The 22341-nt window shown below is 40.1% G+C and overlaps 2 protein-coding genes across 2 annotated transcripts in view; both read right to left on the bottom strand.

Annotated features, from left to right (window-relative positions):
* Positions 1-22341, bottom strand: part of LOC140234717 (rho guanine nucleotide exchange factor 17-like) — a 243320-nt gene that overhangs the window by 217516 nt on the left and 3463 nt on the right. The window lies entirely within an intron of this gene.
* Positions 9193-10497, bottom strand: LOC140234622 (uncharacterized). Its single transcript, XM_072314649.1, has one exon. The coding sequence runs from the start codon at positions 10495-10497 to the stop codon at positions 9193-9195; it is 1305 nt and encodes a 434-aa protein (XP_072170750.1).

Below are 22341 nucleotides of genomic sequence, written 5' to 3' on the forward strand. Positions count from 1 at the left end.
AATTTTGCCTTCCACCGCTGCGATAATACTGCGGGGTAATTGAATCTGCTTTATGTTTCTTTCAATTTGGCACAGTTGGCCGGGTTGATTGGGAAGAACCACAAGACACAATCAAATCAGATCAAATACAAAGTTCTGGAGAGCTGACCTCCTCCCGACCGAGGCGAAAAAAGTGATAGAAAATGCCGGTGAACATTCATCTCAAGTGCTCCTCGGCTGTCAAAGCTTGGTCTGTTTGGATCTACAAAGGCACGGCAGTGCCACAGTCAAGGCAAGACTATACTAGGGGTAGATTTCTAAACCGGGTTACTCTAACCATGCTCTCTTACACACAGCGTGACATTGTTAGGCCCTAATACAGCTCCACCATGCACCTCCACTGAAAATTTCCCATGTACCTTTCCTATCACCTCAATGCTCTCACAATGTGGGTGTGATTAAAAACAGCCACTATTGCACTGACATAATGACTTCATTGCCGTTGGCTCAAGTTTGCTATTAAAAGTTTTCACACTTGTGTCACAATAAGAGCACCTTCATACAAGTTAGATTTTGATTGTCATTTGTTTGGAATTTTTCCTTGTCCTTCTATCCCTACCCATCCCCCACCCCCCCCCCCAAAAAAAAAAATTTGATATACACACACACAAAATACATATATAGGCACATACTTACAAAAAAAAAAAAAAAAAAAACACAAAAACTTGCACATGATTACAAACACAAGTGCACACCCGCAAAAATACTCTCACATGCTCACAATCATAAAACATGAACACAATGCATGTACACACATATTCAATCACACATAAACAAATATGCACAGATAAGCACGCACACTCACACACACACTGTTACGACCAAAATCACTCTGAGAATGATCGCACAAAAGAAACAATCAACTGATGTTCAGGCGGTTTATTAACAGTGATATTGTGGGTACAGACTCGTAATCGGTTTTCACATCAGTACAATAATGATCACTATAAACAAATATAAGTCAGTAATGGAATCACTTACTCACTAAATCATGAAATCCCTACAGTTTCCTGGTAGTGTCCACATACGATGCTTGATGCACAAATGAATGATCCGTGATGCACCGATGAATGATTCCTTCGACGTAAATCCAGAGGCACAGGTTACAATAGTCCGCGTTATAAATCCAGGGTATATGTCCACAATATATGTCCACAGCGAAACGTGCAGAATCCACAGGAAACGGGCAGAATCCAAATGTTATGACGACCACGTCCAGTTGATGCGTTGAATGATGATTCACTTTATAATGTCCAGCAAGGAATCCAGCCCGTCACAGCTTTGCCGTAATAATGTCCGTTGACACTAAAATATGGAGTCTCTCTCCAATGTAGGCAAATTAATTCTCTGCAGGCAAAATGTCTCCCAGGCCTTATCTCCACAAACACAGTTTGTATAGCAGGTCAGCAGGTAACACAGGACTGACTATAACAAGTTGCTTCAGAGCCAGAAGTGACGTAACTCTCAGAGCAGAGGTGTTGGGTACTCTGCCTACTGCAGAATTTCTCCAGCTTATATACTATCCATTCACCCCTTTCTAGTACATTCTGTAATTTTCTCCAACCTGGGGCCACATACCTGAACATACTAGCAAGTCCAAATTCCAGGAATCCTGGATGACTCACTGCCTAACTATGTGCATAACATCATTGCCAAAATTAACTACCAATCACATTGGGTTACAAGGGCAGTGCCTCACTCAGCCAGCACTTCCTAGAATTTTCTGGAATGGGTTAAATCATTCTAGATTGAGTGAGCTATAATGTATTTCCTGTCACATGCATATATGTACTGTAGCTACATTGTATACCATGTAGAAAATTCTCCACTGATCTGGTCAGCCTGTATGTACTATATCTATATCATATAGAATGTTCTCCATTAATCTGGTCTACCTGTGTACATACACACTAAAACAGCCATGCATACAGCCTTGATACATGCACATAACTATTTGTGTGTACATTTGTGACACCATCCCCCATGGGAAAAAGAAAGCCTTGCCGTAGCAAGGGTTTCTTTTACCTTCACAATTTCTCATTGTTATTTACAACGAATGTGAGGTAAAATCCAAATCAAGCAACCATAATCACATACTATCACATGCCTTTTGAAAAGCTGCATTGATTCCATGTTCTCTTTTCATGGATACCAGTTACATTGTACATTGATATTGCTTGGATTCTCGGAGCTTATACAATCATGTCAAACTGTTTTGCATACATTAATGAATATGCTAAACACATACAATGTACACTGTAAGTGATATGCGGTGAAAACTTTTCACCCTTGAATTCTACAGTGCTATCCACTACCTATGTCACACCAACTGACTTTCGGTCATAGCACTCTTTCAGCATATTGACATGACACATTCTCTGTTCTTTGCATCTATCTGGTGTGCTGATCACATAGTTCACATCATTGAGTTTCTTTTTGACACAGTATGGGCCACTGAACTTGGCTTTCAGTGGTTCACCTTGTATGGGCAGCAGTACAAGAACTTTGTCACTTGGTTTGAAGGTTCGGGCTTTGGCATTTTTGTCTGCCTTTCTCTTCATAGAGTCTTGTGACACTTTCAAGTGTTCCCTAGCTACCTCACAATCCTTTGAAAGCCTTTCACGGAACTTTGACACATAGTCAAGTAGGTGGACCTCATCATTCTCAGTCATGAATTTCTCTTTGATGAGCTTCAGTGGGCCCCTAACTTCATGACCGTACACCAACTCAAATGGGCTGAAACCCGTCGACTCATTTGGGGAGTCCCTCGTTGCGAACAGCAGGAAAGGGATGCCCTTATCCCAATCCTCGGGATACTCCTCACAAAATGCCCTAATCATTGTCTTTAGGGTCTGGTGGTAGCGCTCCAACGCACCTTGGGATTGGGGATGATAAGCTGACGACTTCAGCTGCTTCACACCCAAACGATACATCACCTCTTGAAATATGCCTGACATGAAATTTGACCCTTGGTCAGACTGCACTTCCTTGGGCAACCCATACCTAGTGAAAAACTGCACTAGAGCATCTACCACAGTCTTAGCAGTAATATTTCGCAATGGGATAGCCTCTGGAAACCGTGTAGACATATCCATGATTGTCAAGAGGTACTTATGACCCGACCTAGTCCTAGGCAAAGGTCCAACACAGTCAACTAGAACCCGACTGAATGGTTCTTCAAACGCAGGTATCGGAATCAATGGCGCCGGCTTCACTGAATGCTGTGGTTTACCAGCCACCTGACATGTGTGACAAGTCTTGCAAAACTCAGCCACATCCACATTCAACCCTGGCCAATAGAAATGCCTCATGATCCGATCCTTTGTCTTTCTGACGCCTAAATGGCCGCCGACAGGTAACTCGTGAGCAATCCTCAAGATCTCACCGCGGTAACAGGGAGGGACAACAACTTGACGGACCACCGTCCAATCCTCATCAGCTGGCCTATGGGGAGGTCTCCACTTCCTCATCAAAATGCCATCTTTGACATAATAGCACTCAGGGACCTTTTCAGCCTCAGCCTCAGAACATGCCGTCTGAGACAAGCCTTTTAACTCAGAGTCTGCCTGCTGTGCTTCAACCAAGGAAGACTTGCTAAACAGCCCATCACTGTTAGCCTCGGAGCCTAATACAGCAACCCCATCATTCAAATCCTTGAAAAAGGTTTCTGCCAACCAAACACCAGAATTCTCCTCCACATCAACAGAATCCGCATCATCTTGAACAGCTCTACGAGCCTGAGACCTAGTCACAACACAATCTGGGAAAATCCCAGGAAACTCCTCCTGCAACTGCTCAGTTTCAGCAACCACCACTGGTTTATCCGAAACAACTGGAGACGCAACCACCTTGTCCCCAGCCAAGTCATTCCCCAACAAGAAGTCAATGCCTACCATGGGCAACTCAGGAACAACTCCAACAGTGACAGGACCAGAAACTAGGTCACACTTCAAATCCACTCTATACAGTGGCACTGACATATAACTGCCATCAACAGTCTGAATCAAGACTTTTGCATTCACTGCACTATCTGGTGGAAAAGTCGTACCACCATCCACCATCAATGACTGAGAGGCCCCCGTATCCCGCAGGATGACTACTGGCTTACCTGCCTCACCAGAAGTACATGGGGTCACCTCACCATCAAACAAAAAGCTACGATAGCTCTCATCCACCTGCTTTAGCCTATCTTTGAATTTGGGAGATCGACTTTCAATGGCCTGTGTTTCACTGAAAGGGACACTATTTTCGGGTAGGACACTTTTTGACATGACAAATCCCATGTCCTTCTTTGTTTTGTTTTGCAACTTCCAACACTGTGACTTTACGTGCCCTGTCTTGTTACAGTGAAAACATTTGATGACATTTGCATTTGTACTGGACCCTTTGTCAGATTGAGTCTTTGGTGCCGATGAAGTTTCAGAACTCGTGCCTTTTTCAGGACCAGCATTCTTTGGATTGCTCGATTGATTTTTGTCTCTCTTATTTCCAGAGAAATTCCTGAAAGGTGGTCTGTTGTCATTTCTGTGGGTCAGCTCATACTCATCAGCCATCAAGGCTGCTTTATGCAAACTTGTCACTTTGTGATCATCCAAATGTGACCGCACACTGAAAGCAACACTCTTTTTGAATTCTTCCAAAAGAACAACCTCACGTAGGTTATCAAAATCCTGATCCACTTTCAGGGATCTGTACCACCTATCGAACATCATTTCTTTTTCACGAGCAAACTCAACATGTGTCTGGCCTGGTTTGCGGTACGAATTTCTGAACTTATGTCTGTACGCCTCTGGCACCAACTCATAAGCATTCAACACTGCCTTCTTGACTGTAGCATAGTCACGTGATTGCTCTTTTGAGAGAGATGAGTACACATCAGCTGCTTTGCCGACAAACACACTTTGAAGGAGCATGGGCCAAAATTCCTGTGGCCAGTTCAAACTGTCAGCCACCTTCTCAAATGACACAAAATATGCATCAACTCTGTTTTCTTCAAACTTTGGCACTAAGCGAATGTTCTTGGCCAAATCAAATTCAAAGGGAGCCCTTTCACGATTTCCAACAGTCTGTGCATGAGTCAATTCCATCTCACGCAATTTCAGTTGTTGCTCCACTTCAATTTTCTTCATTTCAATTTCCCTTTCCACTTCTCTTTGTTCTCTGTCCCTCTCTCTTTCCATTTCTAATCTCATCTTCTCTTTCTCCAGTTCTAGTTCCCTTGCTCTTTCTCTCTCCTTGATTTCCAATTTAGCAAGCTCAAGCCGTGTTTGATCTGACATTTGAGCTTGATCTGGAGTGTCAATTTCTTCTTTGAGCTCCATGTGACCAGCTACTAAGTCAAGAATCTCTGCCTTTCTTACACCTTGTGGAACATCAACATTTAAATGCTGTGCAATAGCGGTCAAATCACATTTGCGTAACCTTTGCAAATCTTTGAGGGACAAATCTGTCCTCTGAACAAATGCCTGAACATCCATTGTACTGATTGACATTGTCACATGTATTACACACAATGTACAATTGAACAATCAACTCAACTGATATTATATCTGTACCAATATTCTAGATTCCGGAACGTTCCAAATTCTAAGTTTTGGCTTTAAATTCACTTCCCGGACAAGCCCCCAATTTTGTTACGACCAAAATCACTCTGAGAATGATCGCACAAAAGAAACAATCAACTGATGTTCAGGCGGTTTATTAACAGTGATATTGTGGGTACAGACTCGTAATCGGTTTTCACATCAGTACAATAATGATCACTATAAACAAATATAAGTCAGTAATGGAATCACTTACTCACTAAATCATGAAATCCCTACAGTTTCCTGGTAGTGTCCACATACGATGCTTGATGCACAAATGAATGATCCGTGATGCACCGATGAATGATTCCTTCGACGTAAATCCAGAGGCACAGGTTACAATAGTCCGCGTTATAAATCCAGGGTATATGTCCACAATATATGTCCACAGCGAAACGTGCAGAATCCACAGGAAACGGGCAGAATCCAAATGTTATGACGACCACGTCCAGTTGATGCGTTGAATGATGATTCACTTTATAATGTCCAGCAAGGAATCCAGCCCGTCACAGCTTTGCCGTAATAATGTCCGTTGACACTAAAATATGGAGTCTCTCTCCAATGTAGGCAAATTAATTCTCTGCAGGCAAAATGTCTCCCAGGCCTTATCTCCACAAACACAGTTTGTATAGCAGGTCAGCAGGTAACACAGGACTGACTATAACAAGTTGCTTCAGAGCCAGAAGTGACGTAACTCTCAGAGCAGAGGTGTTGGGTACTCTGCCTACTGCAGAATTTCTCCAGCTTATATACTATCCATTCACCCCTTTCTAGTACATTCTGTAATTTTCTCCAACCTGGGGCCACATACCTGAACATACTAGCAAGTCCAAATTCCAGGAATCCTGGATGACTCACTGCCTAACTATGTGCATAACATCATTGCCAAAATTAACTACCAATCACATTGGGTTACAAGGGCAGTGCCTCACTCAGCCAGCACTTCCTAGAATTTTCTGGAATGGGTTAAATCATTCTAGATTGAGTGAGCTATAATGTATTTCCTGTCACATGCATATATGTACTGTAGCTACATTGTATACCATGTAGAAAATTCTCCACTGATCTGGTCAGCCTGTATGTACTATATCTATATCATATAGAATGTTCTCCATTAATCTGGTCTACCTGTGTACATACACACTAAAACAGCCATGCATACAGCCTTGATACATGCACATAACTATTTGTGTGTACATTTGTGACAACACACACACACACACACACACACTGCACACACATACACATGGTAGTACATGTATCATGTGATTATGCCAAGGTCACATGGCCTCATATGGGATATGTACTGGTCGGTTCTTTAAATGCATGATTTCGTTCAGAGGGCGGGCCCTATAGCTCGCCGGAAACTGCCCAAAGAGTTTAAGCTCATCCGGGCAGTGAAAATCTGTAAATAAGGGATAAGCCCTGCTTCCAGGTTAAAATGCTCACACTAACTGACCTAATTAATCACACACAGTAGTACCTACATTATACCATCAATACCAAAGCCATTGCTGCAGTCTAGGTTCCATGAATGCACAGAACCCTGCATATCACTGATTTGTGCAGTAACATCTTGACCGTATCAAAAGCCTGCTGCATTCCAACATATGACTACAATATGTGTGTGCAGACATTAACCCATTGAGGATGGGCTAATTTTGCTACAACACCAATTTCCCAAACACCCCTGCCCAAGTTTACTTGGGACTCGTCCTCAACGGGTTAATTTCTGAAAGCGGTGGCATGATAATCGGTGTGAACTTCAATCCCTTGTAACCACACCGATAAATATGAATTGTGAAGTCCCAAAACATGATGATTACTGTGAATACTATGAATTTCTTTGATGATTTCATCACACTGAAGTGTATAAATTTGAAAAAATGCATGGATCACAATTTTTTTAAGAGAAAAAAGAATGCAAAGTATTCATCTAATGAGTTGTAAAGGCCTCAATTTCTTTACAGTTTTTACATTTACTCTCTACTAGCTAAGCAGTTACACTATATTCTGTTTGTACACAATGGTTACACGTACCTGCCTGCCAGATATTTTGATTTTCTTTGAGGTCATCAGAATAATAGAACTTTGTATTGTGCTTCATGAGGGGGGGGGGGGGGAATGGAAAGTATGATCACAAAAGTTTTTGACCTAAATTTCTTATTTTCATACATTCAGCCATAGTTAGGCACTTAACCATCTGTGTTACTTATCACAATGAGTGTATGTATATCTGAGTGAGGGAAATAGAGATCATCAGCTGAACAGCCCCTTTAAGCGAGACCTTGGTACACAGAGAAATGAGGATTTGAGGAGGCAAGTGTACAGGGACCAGCACCTGCAGCCCCTGTGTAATAAATGACACACATACAGTCTGGCAGGTTCATATAATGTAATATCTCACTCTGCTCCCCAAGGCGATGGCATGGTAGACTGCTTTGCATTGTAGACATGAATGAAATCTACCTCCATGAAATCTACACTAGCAAATGTCTGGCTAGAAGAAATGCTTTCCAATCCATCAAAAGCAAAAGAGCTTCAACTACAAACATAGATGAAATCTACAAGTACACAAATCAATGGAAACTGAGACCACTAGATTTGGTTTTGAGATATGAGTGAATAATTTGCATAACACTTATAAAGGTATTGTTCCTATTATAAATGCCAGGAACATCACACAGGCACAATGGCATATGTTTGTGCAGGAGAAGAAACAAAACATATAGGCCTACACATAACAATGTAGGCATGCAATGTATAACAGGGTTATATCCCTCTTTCTCTCTTACCATATATTCTATATTTCATATATCTCTCTGAAATGTCTACTCCCCACCCCCCTAGGTAGAGGGACATAAAATTGGAAAATATAACACAAGCCTGCTACATGTCACTCGCAACCCACATGAAGAATAAATCAACAAAATTTGATGGGAATCTTGGGTTAAAAAAAAAAAAACTGCACACCCTATCAGAGCAAACCATTACATTAGGCCTATATTTTCCTTTCAATATTGTCCAGCTCTCACCCTCTCTCACAAACTTTCTCCACTCTTATCATATTCTATATATATATATATATATATATATATATATATATATATATTATATATATAGTGCATGAGGCTGAATGCACTATAACAATATATAAGCACCGACAAATTCTGAATTTGTCCCGAAGGCCAGTTATATTCAATGAGGCCGCAGGCCGAATTGAATATAACTGCCTGAGGGCAAATTCAGAATTTGGAGGTGCTTGTATTGTTATAGTGCAAGAAGAACTCATGCACTATGTGTTATATAAAATAGCATACATACCCAGGTGAATTACAAAAATAGGTAGAAATAGGGAAGTCCAGATCACTTACCAATACCAGTTTCTTTCAAGCTGTGTAGACAAAATCCGGAAGTAACAGTAGAAACTCTTAACAGTCAACAGTTAACACGTAATTAACGCTCTGGAACACCGAACACAAGATCCAAACGTGAAATTCCATAATGGCATAGTTCTAGGCCTATAACATGAGACCATGCCCATCACATCGTCATTGAGTTTGTTCGTTTACTTCTGATAATAAATTTTGACTTTGCATCCATGAAAATGAAGTTGCTGGTGAGTAGATCTACTTATGTTGGAACTGATGTTGATAGGAGAAGTGTGGGGTGACGCGAGTCCAGCCGTAACGTTAGGACTAGATGTAGGCCTAGATCTGCGAGCGACAGAGCTAACGTTAGTAGTAGTAGGAGTAGGACCAGGTCTAGGCGCAACCGGATTCAAGCACGTGCTTGTGGCAGGCATTGTAGGCGTCGACTGGACCCGAGAAATGGTCAAACTCATTCGTCGCTTTTGCTCTTCCTCAACTCGAGAATAATGCTTTATGCTTGTCTCAGATTTGTGCCCGGAGATTGCCATTATATGGCGTGCTTCGAATCCAGCATTATCGAGTTTGTGAATTGAAGTTGCCCGAAGGCAGTGGTTGGTATATACTTTAGAACAATGCGCTTCAGCAGTAATCGACGACATTTTGTTCGCAAGAGTATTCACACCTACGGGAGAATTGTCGTACCATGGATGGCCAGGCCTTGTGGTTGCTTTTGGTCGTTGCCACAATGCATCACAGTGTGGATGTAGGTGTGAGACATATTTCACGAAAGATTCAACGGGGCAGTCATCCTTATGGGTCTCATACATACGACCTTGTTGACTTTGCTCGTCATCAAGCCCTTCCCCACGGTGATTCTTGGTTTTCATGTCTCTAGCCAGATACACATACCTTTGATTCGAAGAGTCAGTTGTGACAGCAAAATCTCCCTTGTTCATGTTGCGGAGATTTTCTCTTCCCCTGTTGCAGAAATGCAACATTAGATCTAAGAAAACCTTATTCTGGAGACCCCTTGGTGTCGTAGGTGAGACGGCAGGTGAAGATTTGATTTTTGACATATCTTCGTCGGTGATAGGGTCCTTATGCCGTACGGATCCTTTCCCAGCCTCTTTCACTTTGTGTAGCACAGCTTTAAACATATCATTTGCACCTTTGAAGTCACCATCGCTACAAATGTTTACGTCAAGCGTTTGTTGAAAGTGTCGCTGAAGACCATAACGAAGTGTGATCAGAGAGCGCTTAGCGTATAGTTCCCCATTTCCCCTACGCACCTCCGCGTAAAATGTACGCAGAAAGCGGCACAAGTCTTGGGCTGACTTGCTTTCAACATCCGTCAGGCTGATTCCTTTTTCCGAGCAGTACGATTCCAAAATTCGAAGCGCGTATTTTATGACATCTTTAGTTTTCTTTGCGTCCTTATTGTCCAAGATGTCGCTTAGATCAGTCTCTGTTAGAGTAGCAAACCTGTTGTTTTCAGCATCCATGTTTAAATCTACCGCCGAACTAGTCGAGTCCCCCATTGACAGTACTACATAGTTGCTGGCGGCGATGGATCAAACTTCGATAATAACGATAGTATCGAAAAAAGGTATCGTGATTGTTGCGCAATCGCGTCGATAAGGTGCGGGATTCAGTACTTGATGATTGAAATGAGGGAGCAAAAACCGATATCAAATCGATAGTGGGTTATCGTTGGCAATCGTTATATTTTACGTGCACTATAACTTCTGTCATGCACTGCCGGCCTGTATCATAAGTATGTATGCTATTTTATATATATATATATATATCTCCTCTCCTTCTCTCACTTCCCCTCACCTTTCTCTCTCTATCTCTCTCTATCTCTCTCTATCTCTCTATCTATTGCTATCTATATACCTATCTATCTCCCTCTCTATCAATCTATCTCTATCTCTTTCTCTATCTCTCTTTCATATAATTTGGTGGCAGATGGATGAATGTTAGCTGCCTGATTTTGCCGTGAAGCTCATCTTCCGACGAGCCGAGCTGAGTGACGTCAAGAGCCGAATTAAGGGCCTCTTGATTACAGAATTACTCCGGCAGGGAGCGGCGCTGCAACAACATTTATCCATCGTTACATCACTGCTGTGATGAAGAATATATGTCAGAAAAAAAAGAAGGTGGGACTGAGAAAAAAAAAAACTCTAGGAAAAAAAAACAGAAAAACTAAACCAAGTCTAGATGACAGTCATGTAAAATGCACAACCTCTGAATAAACATGGCACGAAGTGACGGTTTGCAGAAAAGAAACGAAACCCTTCCAAAAGAATGTTGAAATGAATGCAGTGACAGACGATAGTGCGGCTAAGATTTCGACTGGTTGGATGGTCCCTTTTTAAAATGGCATTCACGTCGATGTGGCAGTGAAGTAACTGGGGATGGGACATTTATGTACTCACAGGACTGGTATGACAAGAAATGGTCATAGATGGTGGATTACAATCGTGGTGATGAATACTAACATACTGATGCAGTCCATGCATGCATCACAAACTGTGGGATGCATAAAAATCGCTATAAAAGAGTCTGGGAAAACGATGGATTTGATATGACACCATGGCAACAGAAATCGAATGAAATTTATGATTCACACAGGGAGCGACTATGAGGCTCTTCTGGACGCCAAGAGAAAAGATGAGACTGATTCATGAGATATCAGATGACGGGGTGAGAGTTGTGATGCCTTCAACAATGATGGTGATGGACATCATGGCAGTGGTGATGAGGGGACAGAGAAAGAGGAGGACGACTATCATCATCATCATCATTATCATCATCATCATCATCATTATCACCATCATCCCACAGATGAAGATACAATGTTGATAGGCAATGCATCCTGGATCCCTGGGATGGTCTCTTCATATTTTACCTCTCTCAGAGAAACTGCATGACAAGCCTTGTGATTCCATTTCTCATCACACTGACATTTTTAACACATTGATGAATGAATGTTTTGTTACATTGTCCTTTTACAAGACAGGAATACATGAGATTATGAATGATAAGTATTTGGAGCAATAACAATAAAAGTCAGCTTTTGATCTTTAACCATAATCTCATTACAGTGTCATGAAAACATATTTCTGTTTTTTAGTGCGAGTCAAATTCAGAAATGACAATCAGCTGCTTTCAAGCATATGAAGAGTTTGTTTGCAAAAACCGATAAGTCCATATTTGTCAAATGGAGATATTTGCGATTAAAGGTCAAGAAAAATAAAGAGAATAATAAGAAATTTTTTGCTTCTTTTGACCATAACTTCAAAAATTTACCTTTATATGTAGTGACCAATATATCATTTAAACAGTATTATTTTGTACTTTATGACAGAGACCGTACTTCAAAATCTTAAAAAACGGACTTATCGGTTTTTGCAAACAAACTCTTCATATAATGCACAATGCTGGAGTCTAGTAATTACAGCTAGCCCACTGTTTACTTGAACTGAATAATAGCATATACTCTACATGTATGGTTATTATGTTTCATACGTATGTATATAATTTATCTCCCCTAAAGAATAAGATTGACAATTGCAACTGATTGACAAATTGCCCTACATCGACGTAAATAAGCACTGAATTGATCAGTGTTTTAGTAGTAGCCATGATAAAAAAATCATGGGCGTACATACTCGAGCAGGATTTGAACCTACGACCTCCTGATCACCGGACAGGCGTCATCTCCACTAGACCACCGAGCTTTCGCCCGAAAGCAAGTGTTGGTTCTAATCCTTATAGCATGCAGCGGGTACTGCTTTGTTATTCAAATTCATGATTTTCTTCCGTCGAGATGTTTTTTCATTGCAACTGATTGACAAATTGCCCTAGGTTCGAATCCTGCTCGAGTATGTACGCCCATGATTTTTTTATCATGGCTACTACTAAAACACTGATCAATTCAGTGCTTATTTACGTCGATGTAGGGCAATTTGTCAATCAGTTGCAATGAAAAAACATCTCGACGGAAGAAAATCATGAATTTGAAAGATTGACAATATTGGGAAATGTAGGCAAACAAATTAAAATGAATACAATTTTGATACAATGAATAGCATTGCAAAATCAATTGAAATCAAAACAGAATCATATTCTCTTTTTCTTGACAATAAATCTGATCTATTCAGCGACCATTTGAGCGATAATGATGGATGTTTGCTACCAGCTTATTCCGATACATCAACTTACAAAGGGATCATCCTTAGATAGGCCCCAGGCACTGATATTGATGTGTGTGCTCAGCTGTGGCATGGGGTTAATTGGTGTTTAGTGATACTGATTAACAGATCAGGGGATTAAGAGGGGGTCAGAATAGTTCCCCAATGTTGTTAGTTTCTATCTTTAGCCATGGCACTTAGTCTTGACTTCTAGACTAATTTGAATAAATGTAAAAACAGCTGGAAGTTATAGCATCTCCTCTTTCATTAAATGAAATGCAAATTCCAGTCAAGTTTATTTCTCATCATGAGCTGATAACATCTTTTTAATTTCACTCCATCAGTGCATCAACTCTATATCTATAATGATGTAGATACCAACTTCATGACTTTAGCTCAGATATAGTAATTTTTTCTCATATTTTGCAACAAATTCTTGGAAGGAAAACAAAATTTTGTCACTATTATCTACTTTCACTATTATGTTTATCTCCATTTTTATTAATATGAAATGTGTTAATTTTTGTGTCAGCTCTTACTGAGGTGTAGCATCATTACTAGAATTTTTTTTTTTTTTTGCTTTTTCATTCCACAATTCCAGGGAATACATTATTGCTGTGGGTGTTGCTAAAGATTGCAATCACACTGACTAAGATTGAATTGGCTGTTGGATATGTTGAAAGGAATATCTTTCTCATTTCGTTTAACGATAAGCCAGGTATCTGTCAAAGGCTTGTAAAAAGCTTTCTCCCCAGCTAACTGTAACATAAATAGAACTCAATATCGTCAAGACAGGCCCATGGGGCTTGGGGCCTTTTTTCTTTCCTCCAACCAGTCAAACAAACTCGCTAAATTCAAGATTGTGGTCCAATTGTAAGGCGAACAATAACATTGACTCCCGATTCTTTTGTATTCGCAATGCGTCAAATCATATCGTTTACTCGCCCATACGCAATACCTATGAATGTTATCAAAACACTTGTGCGGCGATACGGGAGACAGACAAACTCGCCCCCAACCACAAAGCACAATGACAAAATCTTGCACCTCGCGGCCAATCGCCTCCGTGACAGGACAAAAGGAACAGAGCGGGCAGACAGTAACTATTTCTGATTCATTAGATCTATTCTTTATCCCAGTCTGCCGGAGTTAAATTCTCAAACTGTCAAGCTCCCCGAAGTAAGCCCATCCCTTAGCATCTGTGTTTACTGTCACGCTTTTACCCTTCTAGCCCTTACACACTCATACTCGCCACACACTTACACACACACACACACACACAACACACGCAAACACACACACACACACAGAAAGAAGACATAATATATGGTGTAATCATGGAGCTCCATGGTGTAATACACAACTGACGAACAACATGGACAAGCTACCAGTTGTTGACAACACACACAACCCAAAGTCTTTTCGTGCAGAACTATACATGCCGCATGCCAATTGTTGACAAACCCAACTCCATTTGTTCTGTGTTATCAATAGTGTGCAACACATACAATCTCGAATGCATTGTGAATCTGCACAGAGCACACCAAAGCACACATATGTAACAGTGCAGGTGTACTATTGTATACAACACTCAAGCCTGCACAGTGTGTGCAAACACCTGCAGCCAGTGCGCTGATGGTCACACAAGCAGAACTTCACAGGGTTACTTTCTGAAAGGCATATAATGGCAACAATAAACGAGGGTTTCTCTATTGGAGCCACTACCAAACTGTATGCCTAGCACTCTCACTCACTGATATTCAAAGTCAATATTCCCAACATTTTGGCCAGGCAGAGATTTTAAGCAATATTCTTAGGATATTACTGTAGTAGAATAGAATTGGCAGTGCAGTAAGAGATATATGTATCTCCTCAAAAGTTCCAGTTTTACTGACTAATAAAAAGAATGACCATAATTACAGCATCAGTCTTCAAAGCTCCTATTCATACTCATAGTCCTTGTGGATTTTTTTTTCTCTCTCTCTTTCAAAGTGGCTGTGCTGGATTGAGCTTACATACAAATAGAGTTATAAAACCTGCAGGTGATTTGGGCGCTGAGGTTGATTTATGTCAATAACAAGGTTATGAACATTAAACCATCAAGACAAATTGGCCAAGACAAATTCTGTTGCTATATAATGGGGGGTGGGGGCTCCCAGCATCAGAAGCAGGGGTCTGTGATTCAATGTGAATTTCGATTTACAGTTTGTAGCTAGGCATCAAGTCTTTTAGACGTCATTCACAACATATGAACTCATTCGCTTCTCTACATAACGGTGGTGTGCTCCATTGAGGAGAGGAAGAACAACAACATGAAAATATAAGACTCTGGAATGTGACTTCAGACTCTGGCGCAGCAGGATTTAGCTCTCTCCTTTGTCACGCAAGGCTAACACAAGCGGAAGGACGCCCCATATTGGGAGGGACCAAATCTTCTTTGTGATCGATTACAATCACCCGGCCACATTGCCTCTGTTTTCGTTGTCACAACTTTTCTGATCAAAGTCAATTGTCTACCTGAGGATTACCGTCCTTCTGCATTCAAGGAGGATGGAGGAAGGAAATATTCACATCAATGTTTAAAGGCCGACAATTTTCTATTCTTTTTTTTCTCCCTTGCATCTCTCATTCCCCCCCCCCCCCCCCACCTCCGAAATTTGTTTTTTGTCTCCCTGGCATTTGCGTGCTTAAATGTACACATGCCAGCAACAAATACGACACTGGGAATGTCGGAAGCCGTACCAGTGCAAACATTCGTGCTTCATATGGGAGGTTTAAAATGCCAGGTGAAACACTTTGATGTTTTGAAGCCAAACTTTTCGACGGTACCTTGTTGACGTCACGATGAAGCCTTGTTCCGAGGGGCCTCAGTCTCAAAACACATAACTGTCTATTAACATTTGCAAGCAAATGTAATTACACCCAGAGGGGTGGTGATTTTAAAGCACAGAGTGCAGTTGTGTTAATGGTATCAAACAATTTACATAATAATAGCATCACACATCACGGGCCATCCCCAGTAAATTCCCAGGAAAATAAAAGATGGGGACATTTGTCATGCTTCATGTTAGATCGTAATAAAAACAAGTACAGTAACATGTTTGTAAGTGTGGGTTTTCATACAAAGAATGCTATACCATTACCATGAGCTTCTCTTTCACTTGTTTCAGCATAGGTTTCATGTCGTCATGGTATACATCTGCAAACTCTGAGCAGTCAGAAAGTGATAGACTTTCCTTTTTTGATTTTTTTTTTAAATCCCTACATATCTTGGAGAATTTGGTATCCATGCTTCCACCAATCCTATTTCCTATCATTGCGAGCAGAAAGAAATAACTTCAACCTTCATAACTTTTGCATGTTATGCATGGTGTTGACAGCAAAATATACAAAACTATTCTCTATTCAAGGAAGAAGCATATCTGAATGCAAAGGACATGAATATAGCAGTTGGGGTTGCTCTGACATTTATGGGTGGTACATGGGCATCCAACTTAACCTGTTGAAGATGAGCTGATTTTGCTTCAACACCCATGACCCCAGCCCAAGTAGGGCCTTTACTCTGGACTCCTCTTCAACGGGTTAATACTATATGGATCTCTGTAAATGACACACTACTGTGAATGTTTCTAAAAAGGGATTCCAGAATAATAAGAGTAAGGATAAGAATGATGATGATGATAATGATAATAATGACAATAAAATTAATAATGATAATAATAACAATTTATAACAACAATAGCAATAATACAATTCCGGATATCTATTGACACATCTGGGTTATGAGGGACATAGCTGGCAAAATACATGGCATCTTGTCCACGTATGAATGAACAGCACCAGTGGAACTTGATCCCAGGACCTTCTAACGAAGATCCACAGTCTTTTCCACACCAGCGTGGTGCTCTTTTATCAAAAAGAAACAAACGCAGTTGAAACAACAGATAAAACAGACAAAAAATGCCAAGCTACAAATGTATATCGGCATAGAAGTTATAATGCACATAAACACAAAAACTACCACTTTTTCTAAGCTTCTTGTTGTTGTTGTTTTCTTCATTTACTAGCCGGCATTTTTTTTTTTCTTGTTCTGAATTGAAATGAAAATATATTGGTTCACCTATGCACAAAAAGAAATCTGGTGCACTTTATAAATCAATAAAATTCCACTCCTCCCACGGGTGATGATCAAATTGTGCCTTTAAATCTGTCGCGCATGACGACTCCATCCGTTTGGGTCAACTGTAATTTCCAACTGCGGCTCCCTGACCATCCTGCAGGTAGTATTCAGCCCAAATTAACTCTGGCACCACACGCACATTTGCATGGCTTCATTTCATGCTGTCGGGGCACAGACATAACAAAAGTGGAGCCACTGGGGATATGTGAAGTGTTTTCGGGGGGGGGGGGGTCTCCTTTCTTTTTCTCTCTTCTAGACCACAATGTCCCTGTAAAAGTTTTGATAACCAAGTAAATTTTGAGTTAAAGCTACCTAAACTTCAGTACTGAATGATTGATTATGCATTAAATACAAATCCCCATACAGTAAGTGATTTAGTGGTCCAGTCACAAGCAAGTAGACTGACGAAACTAAAGAAATCTTGCCAAATGTACTGCATTCTTTGAAAGAAGAATAATAACACAAGAAAGGCTGTGTTCTACAGCATGCGAGGGGTATTTGCGGTCTATGATACATACATATTTCACAATGTGACATTTTTATCCTCTAATATTTTGCCTTCACTGAAAACATAATTTTTGTCTTAGCTGTACATGTTATATATACATCACAACATGCAGAGAGAGTATTTTGTGAAGTCTTTGTAAATGTTCACAATGTATTGAGCCACTCAGGAAACATAGAGTCACATGAGTAAAACAAAGCAAACACACTGCATAGGTAACTTAAAAACAACAAATCCTGTGATTTATCACTATATGAATAGTTAGAACGAATTACTGATGTATCTCACACTGAGCATGACACATGGGGAATAGGCACTCACAAAAAAAAAGCTACTGATATAAATATGCATATGCACAGACATTCTCTCACAAGAAAGAAAAAGTTAAGATGGATTTACACTACAATTTCAAAACGAAAGTATCATTGAGGCAAACATCCTGCATAAGGAAATAGGGAGTCTGTGTATATTCTAGTGCACCAGTACATCTTAGTCCCACATACCGATTTCCATGATAGTTGTAGTTTAGCAAGAAAGGCTTTCAGGAAGTTCTGTAATTTTGTATAAACTTGGAATGCATGGGTGAGCAGACAGTTAAGTTCAGTTTGGAGTAAAGTATGACTGACAGAAAAGATTGAAGAAAAAATAGACCCTAAATGATCTAGAACAATATTAAATTTCCACCCTTAACAATGACTGGCCCACCACTAACTCACTGTAAACATTTATATGAAATGTTCAACTGCATTCAAAGTGAAGTGTTTTCTTGAGCAAGTGCCAGCAGTACCTACTTGTGCACATATATGGTGTAAAATACAAATCTGATTCCACTGGACAAAGCAATCCTGCAAGGGTGTAGGTGCACTTTGCACTGCCACGGAGTGGTTGGAAGATTTATCTGCTATTTCTCCCTCCTTTGTATCAGGGCCCCCGAGAAAGAAAACCCTTCGGTACTTATTTATCCCACTTGTTGGATGAAAGGCTGGAGTCACGCTCTGCTGCCGAGCTTTGGAGAAACATTCGGGAGGAGAACAAAGGTCAAACGTGTAGGGAGTGTAGCCACCGCTATCAAGCACAGTAGTGTCCTATCATAGATGAGTAAAGGAGCTGGTTGTGGATTTAACGGGGATGGAGGGGGTGGCTTATAGTGACTGAGTCACCATAACTCTACAAAAGCAATAACAAAAAAGTTGCATTTTTCATTCTTCTTTCTCCTTGTCATGTGTCACTGATTTTCCAAGAAACCAATACAAAGGGAACTGCAGCTGTAGGTACGAGTGTGTCATGATGCGAGTTCACTTTTTCTTCTAAACATTTTCTGAAAACTATTCATTAACTTTTGCATAATTGTACTATTGTATAATGGTATATTGTGTATGATCATGGCATCAATGCCAGTGTAAAAAAAAAAATATAAAAAAAGTCATTTGAAACAAGAAAACTGTTGGCGTACATAAATTTGGATGAAGTAACTTCTGATATCCGAGTAGCATTTATAAATCAAATACGACTAGACAAGTCCCAGATATCTGCATCTGTGTCGGCACTGTTGGTGCTCATCTCAATATGAGAGCAGGGGGTAGAAGTGCTTCCACCTCCTTGATGAGAGTCAGCACAATTTGTTCAAATCTCGCAAGTTTCTCATTTCTTCATCTGCTTTCTTCCATGTACACTGATACACAAAGTAGCCTGAACTTCATCGAAAGAAGATGTACAGTGTATCATTAACAATGGGTCTCTGACCAGTTTGTGAGAGACACATACACACACAAAAAATAAATAAAATGAGTAGGCCTACAGGCTCTTCTTCCTGTTATTTCCACGGTCCGATTCACAACATTAAACCTGACGATTCTGTAAATAACTGTCTGCACTGATGAATGGCATTGCATAACATCACCGCCCTATTAAAGTACTGACTATTCAGCTATGCCATTTGGGTAAATATTCTTTGTCATGGGCTCACAGCAATATCGTTGGTGAGAATTTACAGAAATATATTTGACAGATTGACAGAAAAAAGAAATCTATGATAACCTTTCACAAAAATCTTAGATATAGGTTTAAGAAATATATGTAACATGGTATATGTATATTTGCAATACTATATTTTACTCCATAGGTTTCAGTATAATTCCCCAACTACATTACACACACACACACACACACACAAAGTGGAATGAATTGTCAAAATGAAACACATTGATCCTCCTTCTTTCAACAAATTATAAATCATGTTAGCGAATAAATAACAGTGGGTGGCATATAAACTTCTAAAGACATTGCGGGAACAATTTCTGCCAGGAATGTGGGAATTTTTTGTCACAAAACATATCTCTACTTACATACTCACACAAACATGTTTGCCTTTTCTATGCCAATTTGTCTGTCTCTCCCTATCTACATGCTCCTCAACTGAGTCTTATATATTTCTTTTCAAATTTCATCTATCACATATCCAATACCTCCAAGTAGATACCATCATACTAGCATGCAGTGCCCATTGGCTACACATGTCATGTGTCTGCTCTTCCAAAGTTGCATGTTTCTCCGATTTCACATACGAGGGAATACAAAATTCACCGCAGTTCCGCATTCTCTAGACATCATCTGCATCTCAAGGCATCTACCCACACACACACACACACACAAGCACACCGTGGCAAACAATTCAGGACGACAGCTAGGAAAACTCAAATCTCCTTTCTCCACTCTTGTCTCGAGTCCATCTTCTCTCCACCATGTGGGGCCCTGCTAGATGACAACTATGCGGACTGCCTCTGACATCGCGATCCCCTCCACAATCAAGTTCGTAAGCGTGCCGTTCACATGGTACGCTCATCAGAAATGACAGTCAATTTCCTGCCCCTCCTCTTGTGTTGTGAGACAAATTCCTCCAGAAAGAAAGACCACTTTCTCTCTCCCTCTCCCTCTCTTTCTCCCTCCCCCCCCCCCCCCCTCCCTCTTTCTCTCTCTGTTACAAAAATTCGCATCTATACAGTTTTGTATAGCAGGATAACTTTAGGCATAAATATTAGCAATACTAGGATTTCCCTGAATTTTGATTCATATTTGTTGAATACATGAATTCCATTTTTTATATTAATTTAATTATATGGAGACAATGACAAGTGAGATTGTCAACCTTGTCCAAGATCACTGACTATTAAAATGCATCAATCTTTTAAAAGGTATTTAATAGGATTATCAACATGACAATTTTCCCTGAGAATGTCTTAATTATGCTGATAATTCAAATCAACATTGAGTTTTTCATTGAATCTTTTCAACATTTCTGTTGCACACAGTGCAGAAGGCATATATGTACAAAGAAACAGCATTAATAGTACCGGTACTCATCTTTCTGGTTATTTTCATGGTTAATATTGTTTTTTTTATTTCATGGCAGGATGCAATTTTGCATCTAAACTTTCACCTTGAGAAACAGTTTAACTTTGATAAAAAATGGAAAAGATTACTGTGAAAGACTTATAATCACTTATACCATCACACTAAAAGTGTAAAAAAAGTTAATGTGTTTTTCAATAAAAAAAAAAATATTCATCACCCATCTAACATAATATGCAGGGACACAAAAGTCAAAAGCAAAAATCTTTCTATTGTTGCTTTGAGGAGATATAAAATGAATGCATAGAAATAGATGAAGATATAATATATATGGACATACAAATAAACACACGCACACACACATCTACTGGCTCTAAATATCGCAGAACAATTGTACCCTTTCTCTTTTCCCTCTCTCTCTCATTCTACAGAGTATCTTTCTCTCACACTCACCTTTTTCCATTCATGAGCCCTGCTACAAATCACACAGCCCAGCCAAACTTCCTATGAGATTTCCGCCACTTGGCTATGACGGTGTGGTACATCAGTGCTACCATTTTGAACTTTGTTGAACTCTGGCGTGCAGCCAGACATGCTCGATGACAGTAGAAAAGATTCCTTTTGTGATGAACTCTCTTCTTTTTGCATGATACTGGCTGGCAGTGGTCAATTTTATACCTCTGCTCCCTGAAGTTTCATCTCTCTTCAATAATCATCTCATCAGGTACAATCAGGTACGAATTTCTGCATTTATCACTCACAAACCAAACTTATCAATACCCCTGTAGTTTATCTCTCCCTCCATTCACTCTGCTATATAGAGGAAATGTCACAGGGGTACTGCTGGCTTGGAAGATGCATGTATGAGAATACAATCATTTCACAGGATCATATATTATGTCTTATAATACTTTGAAATGTTCATACAAAGTTTTGTTGTTTACCACGCAGGAATGATAACCTTGGTACCTTTCCATTGTGAGACCACATATTACACAACGAAAACCATTACAAAACCAAAGCAGAGAGACTGTACATAATTTAAATGTACGACAACATGTGATACACATCTCAATCATTTTGAAGTATGAAATAAATTTTTTGTGACATTTTAAAG

This window comes from Diadema setosum, chromosome 11 (genome assembly GCF_964275005.1).
Source record: "Diadema setosum chromosome 11, eeDiaSeto1, whole genome shotgun sequence".
In the NCBI taxonomy this organism is placed as follows: Eukaryota; Metazoa; Echinodermata; class Echinoidea; order Diadematoida; family Diadematidae; genus Diadema; species Diadema setosum.

Excerpts from the sequence above, each read along its gene's own strand:
- LOC140234622 (XM_072314649.1), bottom strand. The coding sequence starts at position 10,497 with ATGGATGCTGAAAACAACAGGTTTGCTACTCTAACAGAGACTGATCTA.